The 21,477-nt window shown below is 41.5% G+C and overlaps 1 protein-coding gene across 6 annotated transcripts in view; it reads right to left on the minus strand.

The window, feature by feature from the left end:
* Positions 1 to 7,293: 7,293 nt before the first annotated feature.
* The window catches only part of CCDC92 (coiled-coil domain containing 92), a 60,124-nt gene continuing 45,940 nt past the window's right edge, over positions 7,294 to 21,477 (minus strand). For 3 of the 6 annotated variants that reach the window (XM_040347342.1, XM_040347341.1, XM_040347344.1), the window contains exons 2-4: positions 20,474 to 20,638; positions 14,588 to 14,629; positions 7,294 to 8,653 (exon numbers count right to left, since the gene is read on the minus strand). In XM_040347342.1, coding sequence (XP_040203276.1) covers positions 7,881 to 8,653; positions 14,588 to 14,629; positions 20,474 to 20,603 — 945 coding nt within the window. In that variant the 5' untranslated portion in view covers positions 20,604 to 20,638 and the 3' untranslated portion in view covers positions 7,294 to 7,880. Of the gene's footprint in view, positions 8,654 to 14,587; positions 14,630 to 20,473; positions 20,642 to 21,477 lie in introns of all 6 variants that reach the window. The other 3 variants (XM_040347339.1, XM_040347340.1, XM_040347343.1) reach the window with 1 other exon arrangement.

A 21,477-nucleotide genomic window follows, 5' to 3' on the forward strand; every position in this document is an offset into this window, starting at 1 on the left:
CCTTGGGACTACATCCCTGCGGGGAGACGCTGTGTTCAGCCAAATTCAGACAAAAAAAAAACATTTAGAAGGGAAATCGAAGAAAGGTTTAGTGAACCAACATTGCACTAGCTTAAAGGAACCTATTTGGAAAATAAAAAACAAACCTTTACAACCCCTTTAATGTGAGGGGAAATGTGTAGAGAGGCATCTTGTATGTCTACTGATGCCAGAAATTCCCCTTGTCTAAGAGAAGCAATGACAGAACTTATTGATTCTATCCGTAATTCTGGTACATGAAGAAATCTTTTCAGAGATTTTAAGTCCAGCATTGGGCGGCTATCCCTACTGAATCTGAAATTAGTTTGAATTGAAACTTTGAAGTTAATCTTCTAAAAAGAGAAACTGGTACAGCCATTCTTTGTGCCTAAAGTTGGTACAAAGCAAATCATTAAATCTACCTTCTTTTGGTCGGAGGCTGGCTGACTGGAAGGAATAAGGCAGACTGGGGGGCAGAGATACAAACTCTATTTTGCATCCCTTTGAAATTACGCTCTGGACCTCTGGTTCCAATCTATCTTGGATCCAGACTGGTGCAAACACCAGCAGATGTCCCGCCACTCCTAAGTTCGGGGCTGCCTCTGCATTGTGAGGAGGGTTTCTGGCAGACTTGGTGGATTCCAGGGCTTGCAACGAAAGGGAAGTGTTAAATCAAGATTTGGAAGTTGATGCCTGGGAAGAGCGAAAAATAACTTATTTGTTGATGTGAACTAGTAGTAGCCATAAAGAGTAAGAGACTTAGGATTTTTCTTGTGGGACGCACTCCTGCGGGGAGCACTCCCAGGCCAGGCTGTGTGTGTCCATTGACACACACACAGTGTGGCTTGGCACTAATCCCGCTCCCTCCTCGCTAGTTTTGACTGACAGCAGCAGAAGCCAATGCAGGAAGGTAAGAACCCCTCAGTCTTTAAAACCACTTTAGAAGATCAAGGAAAGAATAACAAAAAGGAAGCCAACCATCTCCCTCCTTTTATAGAATCACTACACAGCCCTGTTTGACCATCTTGTAATGAGAGGTCAAACATATCTGATGAGGGATTACAAGCCACTGGGAATGCACTTTTTTTTATTTTTTTCAATACTTTAAAGCGAACATACGGTAAATACAGAAACCACAACATTGGTGTGTATGCAATGGAACACTTCCAAAAATAAGTCTCCAGCACAAAAGCCATTGCGTATAAAAAGCTAAACATGTAAGTTAAGATAAGACATCATTAAACAAAGAAAGAGCATAAATGACACAAGGGGCCTTGCAGCAAGAGAAAAGCAGGGAAGGTAAGGAGGAAGGGGGAAAAAAAGGGGGGAGGCCACCTGACAGCCAGGCACTCCGTCCAGGCCTAGGGATCCAGCACTATAGTCTCCAATACAGGGGGTTTAAGTCACCAGCTCCATGTACTCCTCAGAATAGACAAATTTGTGCCCAATTTTTTTTTTTTTTGAAATTTTTTACAAAGACCTCTCTTTGTGGCCACCAGGTCCTCGATTGATTTTAGCTACTCTTTTTAACCAGATGGCAACTGACAGTGGCTGTGTCTGCTTCCAAAACAGTGGGATGCCGCTCTTTGCTGCTGTGAGTAGGAGAGGTAGAATGGATCTCCTGTAGATCTTACTTGGAATCCTGTAGTGATGCAGGAGGAAAAATGCAGGATCCTTCGATAACTCCCGATCCGTGATTTTTTGGGTTATGCGGTGGACCTCTGTCCAGTAGGACTGCAGAAAACAGCAAGACCAAAAGATGTGAAGAAGAGAACCAGACTCCTCCCTACATCTCCAATAAAGATCCGAACATTGAGGGAACATTCTATTAAATTTTCAGCAGCGTATAATACCACCAGTCAGCACCTTAAAACCAGCCTCCTGATGTTTAGCGCAAACATTTTTGTAAGAGAATAAAATAATTCTTTCCACTTGTTTGTCTGTAAGATTTAGCCTGAAATCTTGTTCCCACCTGATGATATAAGGAGGTCTGAAGTCTGGTGAAGAAGCTATCAGCAAAAGGTAGGTCTGAGAGAACACGTGATGCAGTAGAGACTATTCTAGACATAATAGTTCAAAGGTAGTAAGGCATCTCTGAAAGGTTTCTGGAGGGATAAAGGGCCAATTGTAATTTTTGGTAGAAAGAAAGATAGGCCCGCAAGAGCCGGATCTTCAATGATTTGCTGTCTGGTCATCCATTGGCAATAAAATGGTGGGCCTGGGATCACCCTACCACTTTAAATTCCTGGAATCTAGAATCATGGAAGCCAGGGCTGAAAGCAGGGTTGTTGATTATAGGGGTGAGCAGCGAAGGGGTCGGAGCGATAGAAAAGTCTCAAGACATCTTCAGACATATCTGCCATGTCTCTCCCACTGTGTTTGAGGCCCACAATCCGGATAGGAAAATTTGTTTGGCACCATGGCACTGATTCCAGCAAAATCCCTGCTAGGATCTGCTCCACTTGTACCCACTGTTTAAGAGGGCCATGTTGACACCAATGCAGAGCGTGTGTCAAATGACAAGCCATGTGGTAGAAGTTGGCAATCACAGATTTGGTAATCACAGAATTGACTGTGCCGGATAAGGGGGTTTCAGGAGCCATAAGAAATTAATAAGAGCTTGGTTCCCTGCCCTAAGGAAGAAGCATGGGACCCATATGGGGACAGCCTGGTAGTGGTAAAGCAGACAGGGCATAATATTCATTTTCACTATGCTGCACCGTCCAAACCAGGAGAATAAGCCGTGTTGCCAGGACAGAAAGTATTTTTTTTATGGCTGCCAGAAGAGGAGGGATGTTTGTTGAGAAAATATCTTCTACCCTACTGGGTAAAAGGATGCCCAGGTACTTAATGTACGATGTGGCCCATTTGAAGGGGAAATCGACCCAAAGTAGTGTAGATAATGAGGTCGGCATAGATATGTTCAGCGCCTTCTGTTTACTCGAAAAAAAGGGGAATGCACTTTTAACAGTGTGAGGCACCAGCACTATATAAGAGTAGATTTTTTGCTTCAAATGGACACTAATGTTGTTATGGATTTTTTTGATGTATATGAATTTTGTTAAAAGAGAAGTATGACAAGCTTGTTTGGTTGTCCTTCTCTTGAGGGTCACAGGAGTGCTTTTAACTTTTGCACGCTTGTGACCCAGACTCATTTAATAGTGTAACCCACAGAGCGGCTCCAGTCTTTAGATGTATCTCGAAAATAATGTTAGGATCCCCCCAAATGCCTAACTGGCAGTTGGCATAGCCTCTCAGCGCTCCACTGAGGGCATGAGTCAGGTGCTCCCACACCCTTCACAACCTGGTGCTCCAGTTAGCACAAAATTGGCAGAGCAGAGTGGTGATTGACAGTCATGTGATTGTGCAGCTTTTGGGCTTAGAACCAGCAGGAGACAGCTGCAGCCATATAGTTGAGTTTGTTTTTTTTCCCCCCACATTTCTTCAGCACTATATGTCACCAAGAGCCGTTATAAAGGTATGATTTTGTACCACTTATTTCAACAAACACTGAATTAATTTGTGATTTTACCACTTCGATATACAGTATTGTATTGTTTTTTTAAATTTCATATCTTTCTTATTTATGCACATATAGTGAGGTGGTTATGCATTTATAATTGAATCTTGCTGTGAGCGCTGTAGATAAGGATGCGCAGTATTTTGTAGTGTGTAGATACATGAACTTGTTGGTGCTCATACTGAGGTCTAAGTATCTATTTACTCTCTCGGTTCCCCTTCAAGCTTCATCCACCCAGTGACAAGCCTTTTCCCAATTGGTCCATAATTGGGTAATGAACGCACCTTTATACATGGCCCCTTTGTTTACATAGCTTTTCAAGCAAAAAATGCCCCAGCCGATGTGTAAATGCGGTCAAGGATACAGTACTGTGCAGGAAGCTGTCACATGCATGACAGCTTCTCAGCAGACATACCCCATTCTGAGTACTGACATACTTAGTATGCCAGCTCAAAGCTGGTCCTAATTACTGCCAGTTTCCTGACCTGCGAACTGCAGCAATTCTTTAAGAATCGATGCTGCTATAGCATAAAGTTCATATCGATAATGTTACCAACAGTGATGTAAATGCATAGTAGAAATGTGGAACTCGCTACTCCAGGTGAATATAAGCCTGACAGGAACTCCAATCAAGTGCTAGCCCCGGCACGCCTCTGTGGATACATGAAGTAAAGAAGAAATGGCTGCACATCAATAAAAGTCCAATTGCCGTTTATTAATCACCAAGATGACATCAAAAGACACCAATACACAGTCCTGTAGACGCATTTCACACAGTACAATTGTGCTTAATCATTACAGTTAGAGAGTAGTGAGGCGCTGACCATTAACTTAATCTAACCAATATATGACGTGAACTCTTGTGGTACATAAAACCTAGTTAATCAATCTTAATAGATAACCATCAAAATAAATATAAATATAAAGTGACTTCAGTGCATAAACCAATTGAACATTAATGGGTGTGACTTCAAGGCTAAAAGCAATCACTCTGTGATGCCCCTAATCATCCAGCGATCGCCACACTCTTCACACTGTGTTAAATCAGCAGCAATAGAAAATAGGTGTATAAACATGCAATATAGATAGATAATGATCCAAAATGTAATAAAAGTGATCCTGGTGCATAAATAATAACTTGTGTCTCAACGCTGGACACCTAACACACAAATCTAAACAGAAAAATTAATGATACATGTCCATTGATACAAGTCCTTATTGTCCCTATAGGTGACAATCTTGGTCCCACATCACCTCCATGCTCTCTAGCCTCTAAACTCAGGTAAGTATTAAATCAGCATAGCCTATGGTTCCTTGGATGGTATACTGACGTGTAGTCACCTCTTTGGGTCCTCTATAGTTGTTTCCGATAATCTGCTCTCACATATGTTGTGTTTGTTTTCTCCCAGGAGGTTCCCTCTAATGTCCTCTCAAAGGGGTATATATATAAAGGAAGAAGAGCACTCTCGTAGTGTGGTAACTTAGAATGAATTTATTAAAATCATAACATCATACAGTGCACTCACATTAAAAAGCCGAATAACGGCGTATATCCACAAGTTCCGAGATCTTTCCACAATCGCGTCACTTCTGGTATGCCTCCACTCATGCCCTACGTGTTACATCACGGTCACGTGACTTCATCAGGGGATGGATCAGGGCTAGAGAGCACATAGGTGATGTGGGAGCAAGATTGTCACCTATGTTATGAATAATTACCACTAAGGGTGTAGGGATATTGTGCACTACCTCACAAAAGGGACTTTTTATATAAGGACTTGAATCAATGGACACGGACCATTAATTTGCAAATTAGATTTGTGTGTTAGGTGTCTAGCCTTGAGACACAAGTTATTATTTATGCACAGGATCACTTTTATTACGTTTTGGATCATTATCTATATTGCATGTTTATACACCTATTTTCTATTGCTGCTGATTTAACACAGTGTGAAGAGTGTAGCGATCGCTGGATGATTAGTGGCATTACAGAGTGATTGCTTTTAGCATTACAGAGTGGCATTACAGAGTGATTAACTAGGTTTTACCTACCACAAGAGTTCACGTCACATATTGGATAAATTGAGTTAACTGTCAGCACCTCACTACTCTCTAATAATTTACGGTATTTATGAGTAGTCAAAGATAAGCTATTTAAGTGAAGGCGGCAGGCTTGCTATACATTTTTTTACCCCTACAGTCTACAAGACTGTGTATTGTTGTCTTTTGATGTCATCTCTGTGATTAATAAACATCAATTGGACTTTCATTGATGTGCAGCCATTTCTTCTTTACATGTAAATGCATGCCTGAATTAGGCAAGTATTTGCATTGCTGTTGGTAATGCTGAAAAGGAATCTACCGCCAAAAATGTGCCATTATCACTTTACTAAATTCTCCCAGACAGACAGAAAGTAACAAAGCCAAGAATACTGTGTATTGTAATTACAAATACAAAAGAAAACCTTTACCTGGAAAGGACATAGTCCAAAGTTTCCCTGCAGCAAGGTTTTATTGTTTTTTTTTTCACATCATGAGAACTATTTGCAACAAAATTGCCTTGACTGGTGACTGATGCCTGCTTCTTAAAAACAGCACCACCCTTATGGTTTACTTTACAACACATAGAAACCAGGGTGGTTGATGAAGTTGCCCTTCTTAATGACCAGTATCTCATCCATCACTCTAAGGCCTCGTTCACACCCCATGTAGAGACGGGAGTTTTTCTGCAGACACAAAGTAAACAATTGTTCTCTATGTGGTCTGTTTGCACCACAGCACTGGCATCATGTGTGGATTTTCTCTGCAGAACTCTGTAACCCGTATAACTGATTCTGTCCCTTCTTGCCTCTCTATACTGCCGGACAGAAACATGCTGTGTTGCATAGCAACAAAGATGCTTCAGGGTCCCTGCAACATAAAGGTTGGATGCAAACTTGTTCACTGTAAACTCCAATTATGGCCTCATATAAAGTGTTGTGCTGGCAGCAATGTCACAAACAATTGCTAAAGTGATGACAGGGTAGTTCTCTGCTCCCCTGTCACCTACCCATGCAGCTACCCAAAGCACAGCTCATTCACCTGCCAATCACTTTTCTGCTAACCCTTCCCACTGACTGCACCTAAAGAAAGGAAGACTCATGCCTCGTACACACGATTGGAATTTCCGATGAAAAAAGTCAGACGGAATTTTTTCATATGTTCCAACCGTGTGTGGGCCCCATCTGACTTTTTTCTGTCGGAGTTTAGAAATAGAACATGTTTTATTTTTTTCCAATGAAAAAAATCCTATCGGAAATTCCGATCGTCTGTGTGGAACTCCGAAGAAGAAAAAAACACGCATGCTCAGAATCAAGGTCGACGCATGAAGCATTGAACCTAATTTTTCTCGGCTCGTCGTAGTGTTTTACGTCACCGCGTTTTGGACGGTCGGAATTTGGTCTGAAAGTGTGTATGCAAGACAGCTTGAACGGAATTCTGACAGAAAAATCCATCAGATTTTATCCCATTGGAAATTCCGATCGTGTGTACAGGACATTAGAATCCTGTAATGACATCACAGGCTTGAAAATTTTGGAAAAAAAGACACTCATGTATATATATAAAACAAAAATAATCCTATCATTTAAATTATAAGAGGGAACCGGAGAGGTTTGTTGTTATGATTGTTAGAGATTCACTTAAAAAAAAATGATTACATTTTTTATTCTCTCCATTATAATAATTTTCTATTTAAAGACCAAGCCTGAAGAGCATTACCAGTGAAGAGACATATTTAATTGGCAATTAGCTTATAGTTTACTTAAAAGAAACCTATAAACACTCTAAAAGATAGACACTGTATTGGAATCAGTGAGAGTACTGGGTATTATTAAATAAAATCAGACATATACAAGATAACTGCTTTCTTTTCAGTGCTGCCAATAAAGTATAGGCATTGTTATACAGTGTACAGACTAGATACTTATTGAGCATTATGTATTAACAGCCTTGTAGCTTGTCAGACTTATATTGAGTGTTCGGTTACAGTATTGTACAAGTGGCAACTTTGCAGGTGTGCTTTTTTTGTCAACATACTTGGCTAGAAGTTGAAAAGACTGGAGCAAGCTTTATATAGGCTGATATCTTGTCACAGCACTTATTCAGTGTGCCATTGGAGTCCCAGGACAGCAGCATTTTCTCGGCAAATCTGCTTACATTTGGCATGCAGGGGATTTGAAGATAATAGCAAAATGTAAAAAATCAAATCTACCTCCTGTATTCATCTTAATCTTATATTGTCACACGGTGCATAAAAAGCCAAATATTTTTTTAAGATGTTATCATAATTACATAATTATATTTAAATAGTTCTGTCCGTTCCTGAGTGCTTCCTAACAACTTTGCTTGAATTGACTTGATCCACTGCTAAGGTTTCAACTTCTGGCTGAGGTCCAACCTGACTCTGAACAGAGGTGGCATGGGGAATTCGATGTGCAACTCCAACATGAGCCTTCTGCTTCTTCTCTTTAGCTGGACTACTAGAGTCGGAGCGAATCGGAGGAATGACAAGTGGCCTCTCTTTGATAATCTGTGTGTCTGCTGACTGTCTTGCCAATAAAAAGGGAGTAGGGTCTGGCATGGCATCCACAGGTTCACGCAACATTATCTTTCGACCATCTGCCCCTAGTCTGTAGACCTCTGCAAAGTCAGCATTGAGGGGTGTGGACAGACTCTTCTTCATTCTTCTTCTTGGAGTCTCTGGTTGCTTTTCTTTGGGAGGAGATGGCTTGTAACTAGATGTTACTGGGCTGCCAGGAGTGGCTGCCTCAGGGGCCCCACTGGTACCGAGTAGCTTCTTTTTGGTAGCATGCAGCTGTGATGTCAGATAGGCAATAGTACTGGCCCTCTGCTCCAGTTCACTGGACAGCATATTCAATTTATGGCTTTTAACTTTTAGTTCTTCTAAGTATTTTTTCTCTCTTTCTTTAATAGTATTTTCAAGCACCATAATCATAGCATTTTTCTGCTCTAACTCCTTTAACAACTCGTTGTTCTCTATTTCTTTGTCCTTCAGCTGAGCTTCCAGTTCTTCACATCTTCTCCTGAGCTCGTCACTCCTTGAAATACTATCACCTAGAAAAGTAAAAGTAAATATTAGACTTCAGCGTCAAGATCTTGTTTGTGCTTTTTATTTTGAATTTAGAATGTAAAAGTAATTTTTGGTGCAGAAACACTCCTGGCTTAAGGGCAGAAGATGCAAACGTACCTACACGTGAAACATCCTATTCACAGTTCACAGACAGACTCCAAATTTGACATATACACCCATAATATCTATAGAGAGTGATTTTAAAATCAAAATTAGTGTAACAGGGCTTGACAAATTTGCTTGGAATCTAGGAGCCAGCTAAAAAAGTTAGGAGCCAGGAACGCGCCCCCTCCCACCGAGCTCGCGCGCAGAAGCGAACGCATACGTGTGTAGCACCCATATATGAAAGCGGTGTTCAAACCACAAAATGTGAGGTATCGCTGCGATTGGTAGAGTGAGAGTAATAATTCTAGCCCTAGACCCCCTCTGTAACTCAAAACATGCAAACTGTAGAATTTTTTAAACGTCGCCTATGGAAATTTTAAAGGGTAAAAGTTTGTCACCATTCCACGAGCGGACGCAATTTTGAAGCGTGACATGTTGGGTATCAATTTACTCAGCGTAACATTACCTTTAACAATATAAAAAAAAATTGGGCTAACTTTACTTATTTTTTTAATTAAAAAAAAGTTGGAGAGGACGCAGGGGGACCCGGAGGACGAAACCAAATCGGGACTTGGAGGACAACACAGGGAGCACAGAGGGGGACCTGGAGGACACGGGGAGCACAGAAGGGGACCTGGAGAACACGGGGAGCACAGAGGGGGCAGCCAGGTGTGATTGGTGCGACCAGGGTTGCCAACTTTCAGTCAATTCTGTAACTTTTGCATCTGTCTGTGAATGTTCATTATGAACATGCAGACTGCATGTTCATAATAGACATTCATGGGCAGATGCAAAAGTTACAGATTTTGCAAACTTTTAGTAAATTTACTGAAAGTTGGCAACCCTGGGTGCGACGGTGGGGGCAATTACAAGCACCGATCTCCCGGACAGCTGCAGGAGGGAGAAGAGGAGAAGCGGCTGTCAGAAAAGCTATACAGGGAGATCAGTGCTTGTAATTATCCCCCCCACAACACACTAATCATCTCTGAGGCTGCCCAAGTATTGGGTCAAGCATCAGAGCATTTCCAGTACTCATGCAAATGCTCAGTATCGACACAGATACCGATACGAGTATCGGTGCAACCCTAATATGTATATGCTATTAAATTATTCATGACTACACATTTATACATTCAACAACGGAGCTTTTTGATTGAAAAGCAAGGATATTAGAGGAAGTAGACTTCCATCACTAAATTTTACCTATAGGTAAGCCTATAAAGGCAGCTTACCTATAGGTAGTGTAAATATCTCCTAAACATGCACTGTTTAGGAGATATTTACTGTACATGCAACCAGTGAAATCATCTGAAGAAAGGAACGGCTGCCCGTACCGCTTCTTCAGAGCCCTGTGCCATGACCAGCGGCTTTCGCGTGTCACACAGCCAGAGTCTACGAACCCGGAAGGAAGACCGGGTGAAGATTGAAGCCGTCTCACAGCAGACACTTACCACGTGATCAGCTGTGTCCAATGACAGCTGATCACAATGTAAATAGAAGCTGGTCATCAGCACACCTTTCCTAAGGCTGTTAGCGTGAGGAGAGGAGAGAAGAACCGATAACCATCTTCTGTTAAAGGGACATCTACACTGATAATCAGGCATTGATTATAAGTGTGCTGATTATCAGTGCAGTCTCAACAGTGCCCACCAGTGCTGCTAATCAGTTCCCATCAGTGCTTCCTCATCAGTGTCACCTATCAGTGCCACCTTTCAGTGCAGCCTAATCAGTGCCCACCAAAGCCACCTCATCAGTGCATCCTAATCAGTCTAATTTTATTTGTCTATTTTTGTTCGTTTAGCAAAAAAAAAAAAAAAACAGTGGGGATTAAATATCACAAAAAGAAAGCTATATTTGTGTGAACATTTTTTTTTCTCTCAGATCATGGTTATTTTATATAAGTAATCTAAAAAAAGCTGTATAATATTTTAACTTTAGGTGGATAACTTTTAAAAATGATTCCCTACAAATAGTAATTACTAAGCACCCATCATTTTTTGTTGATCATATACTGATAGATTTCTATCCCATATACAGGGAGTCAAATACACATCCATTTAAAATAAAAAGCTACAGGAGAGAGTCTATCATAATAAAATATTTAAGTGGGACATATATTATATGGATGAATGCCAGAGAATCTAGAGGATTTTGGGAGTATCATGCGTTTCTTATTGCACAAAGCAGACAGGTAGGGGGCAGTGATGGCCTGATCTCTACCCAATCCAACCAGAGAATTCCTTGCTTCCATTGATAAAAATACTTTCTGTGAATTGCACCAGTGCTGAGAGAGCAATCTATTTTGGTTAATATGCAGCAGGGTAGCTGCTTGGCACAGGACCCCAAATACAGCAAAGATCACTGCAGTAACAGAGACTATAACATTAATTTGCAGCTTCCACATGTTACAAAATCCATAACTGTAATTCAGCTTTAACCAGACAGTTCCTGTGGAGGTCCATCCCTTGTTGCAAGATCCTGTGCATAATCCCTTTCCATGGCCTTATTCTACCCAGCGAGCACTGCCCTGCAACCTGTTATTACTGCCATTTATATTTGCCACACCCTGGGTGTCTGGTCCAAGGATATCTAGGGAACTGGGATCTATCCTGACTGATCCTTCAGTCCTCCAACAACTGAAGCTACTGCTTGTGGCCTTACACTACTGTGTTAATGGGATAATGGATATTATACGCCTAATACCTACAAAAGGTCTCCTACAGTATGTATACACATGCAGAGGACCCTTTGGCTCATATGTTGATCTGTGGAAAATCAAAAAAAGCTCATCGCATATGCCTATTGCTAGGATGACTTATTTCCACTAAAAGGCCTCAATGCCTAAATCCTCCAAATCTGGAAAAGCAGTCTGGCAAGTAGAGCTAGCATCAAGAACTTTACATGTGTCACATATGGCCTGGTCTAGTGCCTGAGAAGATAGTTTGTCATCCAAAGCAGATCCGCCAGGGTCTCTGTCCTGTTGGTGATATTGTTCAAGCTCAGTTACCTAGTCTAAATATTTGAGTGGGTAATGAGATAAAGGAAGCAACTGTAGTATGCATGAAAAGGTAGGTATGTGCTGAGTGGAGCACTCACTGCATGCATCCTACTACATACTGCTCAAGGCCACACTACCATACAAGACTACAACTTTGTTACTCTTGTCCTCAATTTCTCACGTTTGCATGGTGTGCAGAAGTAGCATTTTTGTGTTCTACACTCGATTTTCAGTGGAAAAGAAGCGTGACAATGGTAGAACAAGAAAGCCAAGCTTGACTTGTCACAGTTGTATGGAGACTGATAGGAAACTTCGATACTTGGGCAGGCAGTCGGCAAGTGGTTAAAATATATACTCACTAGATCTACCATATATACATTTCCTAAAACATGTTGCATGTATATATATATATATATATATATATATATATAAACATATATATATATATATATATATATATATATGTATATATATACACATATACACACATATATATATATATATATACACACACACACACACACACACACACACACGAACAAAGGGAATGGCTTAGTCCACATACTGCAGAGAATTAAATATTTATGCAATTGCCATACTATATTCCTTCACAAGCTCAGATTTCAGGTTGCAAGCAGTGCTGTGTTTTGAAAGTGGCATCACATAAAAGGCTGGTGTGTGCATGCTCAAGGACACTAATGGCCAGAAAATCAATATGAAGGGTCATTTGTTTTCCCCAGGTCTAGCTTTGCAATGATGTGTCAGCTAAGAGATGATCAATACATCCTGCAACATCTATATCTGTCCTGTAAATGCCTATATCTGGCACAGATGCAGTGAAAGGCTGGCAATATTGCTGCTTAGTGACACTTAAAAAGAGACAGCCAGTTGATGGCACGAAAAAATATTCCTTACATTTTTGCATTCTCAAAGTGGTTGTAAAGGCAGAAGGTTTTTTTATCTTAATGCATTCTTTGCATTAAGATAAAATGCATTCTGTGTGCAGAAGCCACCCCAGCACCCCCTAATACTTATCTGAGCCCATTTCTATCCAGCGATGTCCACGAGTGCCTCGCAATCTGGGACTTCTGGGATTGGCTGAGACACAGCAGCAGTGCCATTGGCAAAGTCAGTTAGCCAATCAGGAAAGAGAGAGGGCGGGGCTGAATCAGGGCTTCATGTCTGAATGGTCACAGGGAGCTGTGACGTGGCTCAGGTACCTACAAAGCAAGCTTCTTGCTGTGGGGGCACTCAAAAGGAGGGAGTAGCCAGGAGAGCCAAAGAGGGACCTAGGAAGAGGAGGATCTGGTCTGCTTTGTGCAAAATCACTGCACAGAGCAGGTAAGTATAACATGTTTATTATTTTTATATAAAAAAAATAATATAGACTTTAGTATCACTTTAAATATAACTGTGTAATGGATTTCTGATGCCCTGTACACACGATCGGTTCATCCTATGAAAACGGTCTGATGAATTTTTTCATCAGATATCCGATGAAGCTGACTTTCATCAGTCTTGCCTACACACTATCAGTTAAAAAAACGATTGTGTCAGAACGCGGTGACGTAAAACACAACGATGAGAAAAATGAAGTTCAATGCTTCCAAGCATGCGTCGACTTGATTCTGAGCATGCGTGGATTTTTAACCGATGGACGTGCCCACAGACAATCGTTTTTTTAACCATCAGATAATTTTAAAACAAGTTCCTAATTTTTTCACCGATACATAAAAAACGATGGAGCCCACACACAATCGTTTTAAACGAACCGATCGTGTGTACGCGGCATAACTCTATACTGAACTAGGCAAGCATTAATACTATTTTATCTTATAATTAATAAGCACAAGTCCCAGCTCTGTCTTAGCAAATCCTTAAAATAAAAGTCACGAAGGAAAGCACAAGAAGCCTTAACAAGAGGAATCATCACAAAGAGAGCAGTGTGCGCTGCTTCTAAATGCCAAGTTGGCACAAGCTCTTGTCTTCCTTTATCATCACCATCTCATAGACTGGACTTTTTCTACAGTGTTTATGTTTTCTCAGTGCATTCTGGATTAGGGGAAAAAAATATCCTTTGCTTTTTACAATGTTTAAATAAATAATATTGATTAACATTATGTATGTGTATATGGTGTATGTTACAATTACAAGAGCACAGAAAATTGTTTCAACTTAAAGGGGAGTTCCACCCACAATTTCACTTTTTAAATATAAATACCCCTGTAATACACAAGCTTAATGTAGTCTAGTAAAGTTAGTAGTTAATGTAGTCTAGTAAAGTTGGTCTGCTCTAACAAAGTTAGTCTGCTCTAACAACCTAACAAAACGGACCTTAGTTTACTAAGGTCCGTTTTGTTAGGTTGTTAGAGCATTTAGTTAGTTTATAATCTAGAAATAGACCGTGGCCATCTTAAGTGTGAGCATCATGAAGCCAGACTGTATGACTTCCTGGATTTCAGCTTTTCAGATCTCGCACAGCAACGAGAGTGTCAGAGGAAGTTGCCGCCCCTTCTCTATGCAAATAGGCTATTTGCAAGGACTACTGGGATACATGATGCCTATCCCAAAAACCCTTGCGAATAGCCTTGTGACTTAATAGCCTAGGCTAATAAGGAGGAGGAAGTAATGAAGGACTACAAAATAAAGGTATTTACAAGCAACAAAATAAATAAAAATTGTCCATTCTGAACACTTTGAGATTAGGGCATGCAGCACAGACAAATATAAAAAAAATGGGTGAAACTCCACTTTAACTATCTGAAGACACTTTATTTTGCAGTATTAAATAATTCTGACGATGAAAACATCATACCTGTCTGGTCAGAACTCTTCACTGTCAGTTCATATGTCAGATCTGTAAAAATAATTAAAGAGCATAACATTTTATACATCATTCATATTTTGAATAAAACATTCTCTATATATTAAATGTGGGGCACTGCTTAGTGTTTCATAATTTCTCTATTGGTTACCTTAAAATCCAGTGCATATAAAAGTGACAAAGTACAACAATAGAAAAAAAAAACATGCGTACTGGAAGTTATATGCAGTAATCATTTACAACAATGTTATAACATATTCATACAATGTCTATATAGCCCCCCCTCACACCTGTATATATGTCAGCACCCTCAAATCTGTTTATATGCCAGCCCCCTCACACCTGTATTTATTTATTTATTAAACAGCCCCTACCTGTAAAAGGAAATCTTCCTACCTAGTCCCAGCTTGTTTTCACAAAGCTGGCATGTTGCCAACACAGACGAGCACAGTACAGGCAGCTCACACAAGGGGTGCACATGCACATTGTAGCCGGAGATGGCAATAAAGAGCATGATGTCGGAGCTCAATCACAGAGAGCAGCAGAAGCTTTGAGATCTTTTCTAAAGTGCACAACACGGCTCCCCTTCACCCGTCCTGCCTTCTTCTGGCCTGGGCAGGCCCCTTACAGTTGTATGGAGCCCCTGCTAAAAGGATATTGTGGTTTATTACCCCAAGATTAGAGGAAGGCTGTGTTTGACTTTATGTGATATATCAAGGTGATCAGAAAGAAGGAAATTTTATGTATAATTGTTGTGAATGATTACTGCATATAATTTCCAGCACACAAGTTATTTATTTCCATTTTTGTTCTTTGTCACTTTTTTGTGCAGTGGATTTTAAAGTAACCAGTAGAAGGATTAAGGGGGGAGAGAGAGAGAGAGAGACAGAGACAGAGACAGAGACAGAGACAGAGACAGAGACAGAGAGGTGTGTGGGAACACATGACAAGTTTCATAAATTTTTTGGCATGGGTGTATTCACATTGATTCATTTTTATTAAAACATTACATTCTAAAACAGTATGACAATGTACTGTATCTTTATGTAGAATACAGATCTCTCTCTATAATGAAAACACAAGCCTACTTGCTACATACCGTATTTATCGGCGTATACCGCGCACTATTTTGCCCTGAAAATCAGGGCAAAATCGTGGGTGCGCGATATACGCCGATATCCGCTTTCCCGCCACGAGTTTGAATACTGCGCCGGCATATACCGAGCGCAGTACACTCGTGAATCTTCGGGCAGTCTCGGCGCCTCTCGCACTGACGTCCTGAGCGTACAGGACGTCAGCGCGACAGTTGCCGAGCCTGCCCGAAAATTCACGAGTGTACTGCGCTCGGTATATGCCGGCGCAGTATTCAAACTCGTGGCGGGAAACGAGCGGGGAGGACGCCGCGAGGACGCCGCAGAAGGACGCCGGACCCGCCGAAGAGGACACATGACCCGCCGAAGAGGACACCCGACCCCCCGAAGAGGACACCCGACCCGCCAAAGAGGACACCCGACCCGCCAAAGAGGACACCCGACCCGCCGAAGACGGACCCGACGAGGCCGCCGATGGACGCCGCGCAAGACACCACACAAAAAAACGTTTTTCCACAGGATTGGGGGCCACTTTAGGGGTGCACGGTATACGCGGGAGCGCGTTATACCTCGATAAATACGTTTCTCACTTATTCAGATTGCATGAATTGTTCTAAGAAAGCAGGGTCATCAAAGAGCTCCGTGGTCTCTGTTCATGTTTCTTGTGTGGTTAGCAATTGTCTGGCAAATAGATACGGCAGCAATTGCATGCAAGGTCAAACAAGGCCTTTAAGAGGTCTTCAAACCACCCATTAAACAAATCCTCAAAAAAGAGGGAACAGCCTCAAAATAATTGTAATGTGCTTGAGAACTGAAAAATTGCAGTATCCACTACTGGAATAGCCTATTTCTTCTTAAAATCCTTTTCCATAGTTTTAATGTCAGCAAAAAACTGAAGGAGTGAAGACACTTTCATGATTAGACCAGTTCTCATAATGTGCACAATCAATCTTTGAATGTATGAGAAAAGACTTTGACTAAAACAGCCTTTAGTCCCCATAGGGGCTTGTTTGGGATGTGGAAAGTCAGGTGCTGCTCCAAAGTAGAGCACATTTGGCACAAGGTTGTAGCTTGTGGTTCATAAAATGCAGGAGAAGAAAAATGTCTGCAGTCTCTACTACAAAATCAGGGTTCTCAATACTTTCCTCCGTAATATCATCAAGTAAAGGAGGTTCCACCTCTGATTCCTGAACAGGGTCGGGGGGAAAAGAAGATGTACTGACCTGGAAACGGCTCAATAGCCCAGGGCAATAAACAATCAGATCTTGTCAGATGTGTCAGGAGTAAAACATGTAATAGTTAAAAAAAAAAAAAAAAAAACTTTGCTAGAGAAGATGTTCATCACCTAAGAAAACTAGCAAAAATGAATGGCACCCCCAGCAATTTTTCTGGCAGTGTCCAATTACCTGGTAGTAGTGTGCATATATTTCATGGTCTTTGACTACAAAGAAAAAAAAAGTGGGCCAGCCGGAATACCCCCCCCACCTCTTACCAGCAATCCTTGGGTTTGTAGCAGAGCATGATCAAGAACACAAACAAGTGGGACCTGTGCTCCTCAATGGACATTTTTTTTTGGTCAGCACAAAAATTTCATTTTTTTTCTTGTTCGCAGGGACACAGGAAGCTTTTTGACCTTTGGGATGTCAAAAACAATCCAACTAAGGGATGGGAAGCACAGCAAACAGATACTAAAAGGCCCATGAAAACAAACATAATTAGGGGCTGCCTGCATGCTCAAAGAATCACCTGAAGTATCCAAGCCTAAGCTGGCATTAGCTGAGGCTGCAAAGCCCACCAGGTAGAACATGTGAACGGAAGACCAGGTGGCAGCCTTGCAAATGTGGGAAACAGTAGCTTGATGTCAAAAGAGCAAGAAGCACTCACAGATTTGGTAGATTATACTTTGAGAAGGAAGAATGGAACCTGATCCTTGAGACCATAGGCTTGAATGATGATCTGTCTGAACCAACTAGAGATTGTAGAACGGGAAGCCGATGCTCCTTTATGGAGTCCATCCGGAATTACAAAAAGCAAACCAGTCTTCCTGAAAGAAGCAGTGGCTGAGAGACAGATTCACACAGTCCGAACCACATCCAGACAATGGAGGAAAATTTTCTTTTGTTGAACTGAAGCTGGACAGAGGGACGAATAAACAATGTTCTGGTTGAGGCAGAAATTACCTTAGGCAAGAAGTTGTGGCAAAAAATAGGGATGCCATTTCAGACAATCACCTCGCAAACGTTCAGATTCAGCTTTAAATCCTACGAAGTCAGAGGACAGACAGATAAACTACATGGGTGACACCCTTTACAAAGGTCTTCAGAGAGTGAGAGGCCAATGGTCTCTGAAACAAAATAAAAATGGCAAAAACCTAACCCTTGATAGTGCTGACAGACAGATGCTGGTATAGACCCAGCTGTAGGAAGGAAAGAGTTCAGTCCACAGAGAAACACTTGGAGCGGAAGCCCAAAGACTCAAACCAAGTGAAGCATGCCTTCCATATCAAAACATGGAACCTGGGCTTCAATAGCCATGTGGTTAAAACCAGCAACTGTAAAGCAGGATGGCAAAATGGTCCTTGGGACAGAAGATCCTGATGAGCTGGAAAATCTCACAGAGCATCTGCTAGGAATCTTACCAGGTCAGTGTACCATGTCTTCCTGACAGTCCTTCGCAGAGAATCACCTGAATGTCCTCCAGCTCAATCCCATGAAGCAGATAAGGAACAAGTTTCAGGACAGAAAGGTAATAGTTCTTGATGTACTCATCCCATGGAGCTGCCAGAGCATCTACTGCCTCTGCTAGGGGATCCCTGTACCTTGAAACAAACCTCTCCAGTTTGTTTTTGAACCTGGAGGCCAGGAAGTCCATATTCAGCATCTCTCCACCTGTGACACTACTTTGGGTGCAGGCAGAGGCTGACTGCATGCCAATTTTGTCTGCTCCCAGAATGTACATACACAGCTTACAAAGCCTAAACGTTAAGTTCTGCCCAGGACAGAATCTGAACTCTCTCTCTTACTGTGGCAAGACTTCCGGTTATACCGTGATGATTGATGTAGGCCACCGCCTTGCTGATGTCCAACTGAATACAGACCAGGTGATCTTCCAGCAGAATGGTCCGAAGCTGTAAAGACAGCCAAATCACCTGACATACCAGATTACCAAGCAGGAGATGTGCTTCTCCCGATGACCAAGAGCCCTGCACTGACAGGGTGCCCGTAACAGGGTGTCTGAGAGGCACCTTTAACCATGTAAGCCAAATAATTAAAAACCTATCCCTATGCAGTTTTCCTGGCACCAATGACAGGTTTATATAACTATTTGTATGCTAAAATGACAGTTTCCTAAAATATCTTATTTGCAAAGAGAATGCTTATAACATATTACAATTACTACACAAGCAGAGCAGCAGGCTGCCAGTAAGTAACAATTAACCAAATTGTTATTGTAGGCTGCGAACATACAGGTGTCATAGCAGCGTGTTACATCCAGTTAACCAGCTGGCTTCTGCACAATGAATAAGGATGGACAACAAAGGAGAATTATATATGCTGTATACTTAAACCATCCTTAGTCATGTATTAATGACCTCAATTTTATATGTAGCAATGAGGATAGGGACAAAGATATCTCCACAGTAGCCAGAACTTCTCTGGACCTACACACAGAGGCCCGGATTCAGATACAAATGCCTATCTTTAGGCGGGCGTAGCGTATCTCATATACGCTACGCCGCCGTAACTCTGAGAGGCAAGTCCCGTATTCAGAAAGAACTTGCGCCCAAAGTTACGGCGGCGTAGCGTATATGGGCCGGCGTAAGCCCGCGTAATTCAAAATAGGCTGGTAGGGGGCGTGTTGTATGCTAAATAGTTGTGACCCCACGTAATTGACGTTACTAACGAACGACGCATGCGTCGTCCGTGAAAGTATCCCAGAGCGCATGCTCCAAATTACGCCGCAAATAGTCATTGCTTTAGACGTGAACGTAAATTACGCACAGCCCTATTCGCGTACGACTTACGCAAACGGCGTAGACGACGCAAAATTTGACGCTGGCCCGACGTCCATACTTAACATTGGCTACGCCTCATATAGCAGGGGTAATTTTACGCTGGAAAAAGCCTTACGTAAACAACGTAAATCAATGCGCCGGGCGGACGTATGTTTCTGAATCGGCGTATCTTGCTAATTTGCATATTCGACGCGGAAATCAATGGAAGCGCCACCTAGCGGCCAGCGTATATATTCACCCTAAGATACGACGGCGTAGGAGACTTACGCCGCTCGTATCTAGGCAACTGTGAGGCGTATCTGATTCTATGAATCAGGCGCCGAGTTGCGACGGCCCGCATTCGGAGTTACGACGGCGTATCTGGAGATACGCCGTCGTAACTTCTTTCTGAATCCGGGCCAGAATATTTAATAACTGATACTGTACATTATTTAAAAAACACATCCATCACCTCTTTTTCTAAAATATTCTTTTATGGGCTGGATGAATATAGAATTTCTGATGGATATGGATCCTGCATCTTTACTAAGTACTGTATTCCTCCAATGGAATGGTTTTGATGTTGTTCCAGCAACTATGTGAACGACATTTAATACAAATTACTATATTTTCTGCTGCAGTGCAACTCTGAAAAACATGTCTTACAGTAGGTATGAGCCAGTGAGCTGAAATAAATGTTACAAGCTACTGCACTATATCAGCCTACAATGCGACTTCAAGCTTTACTAAACACCAAATCATCAATATGGACAACACTATATCCATCATTACCTGTGCAATGCTGCTGCAGCCGACGGATTTCAGCGTGCAAACCTTTCAGTGTGTTGGCATGCTCCTGCTGCAGGAACAGCAGATTCTTCTGAGCACTCTGCAGCTGGTTCTCCAGATTAATAGAGGCCATTCTGATTCCCGTTCACAACAGACGAAGATTTCAGCCTGCTATAAAAATACTTGATTAGATCCTTACTACAATATTTAAACACTGAACAAAAAATACATGCATTTTTAAAAAAGAAGTGAATACAAAATTACATAAAAAAGAAACATCTCAATATAACTAAATATGAAATACATAGTTACTGACATTTGCATTCAGCATATCCACTGTGTATCACAATACTGCACTTGGGATGTTGGGCCTGACTTCAACCTTCACTAGGGATACTATCTGGATTGAGGTAGTATGTGTTCTGTTGCATTGCTCTTTTGGGTGCTTTGGTTTTTTTTCACCTCCAATACACATAGACTTATGTGCTTGTGCTTGGAAATTAGATTGTAAATTCCTTAATGAGAAGGAGTGTTGTGAATTGTGTGTTCTGTTAACTGATATAAAACTTCTTGCCAACTTTGCTTTGATATAAATAAGCAAAATAAATATATACAGTGGTGGCCAAAAGTTTTAAGAATAACACAGATATTAATTTTCACAAAGTCTGCTCCTTCAGTGTTTTTAGATATTTTTGTCAGATGTTACTAAGGTATACTGAAGTTTATTTACAAGCATTTCATAAGTGTCAAAGGCTTTTATTGACAATTACATTACATTTATGCAAAGAGTCAATATTGGCAGCGTTGACCCTTCTTTTTCAGGACTTCCGCCATTCGCCCTGGCACTCTGTCAATCAACTTCTGGGCCACATCCTGACTGATGGCAGCCCATTCTTGCACATTCAATGCTAGGAGTTTGTCAGAATTTGTGGGGTTTTCTTTGTTTGTTCACCCACCTCTTGAGGATTGACCACAAGTTTTCAATGGGATTAAGGCATGGGCAGTTT

Source organism: Rana temporaria, chromosome 1, assembly GCF_905171775.1.
Source record: "Rana temporaria chromosome 1, aRanTem1.1, whole genome shotgun sequence".
Lineage (NCBI taxonomy): Eukaryota > Metazoa > Chordata > Amphibia > Anura > Ranidae > Rana > Rana temporaria.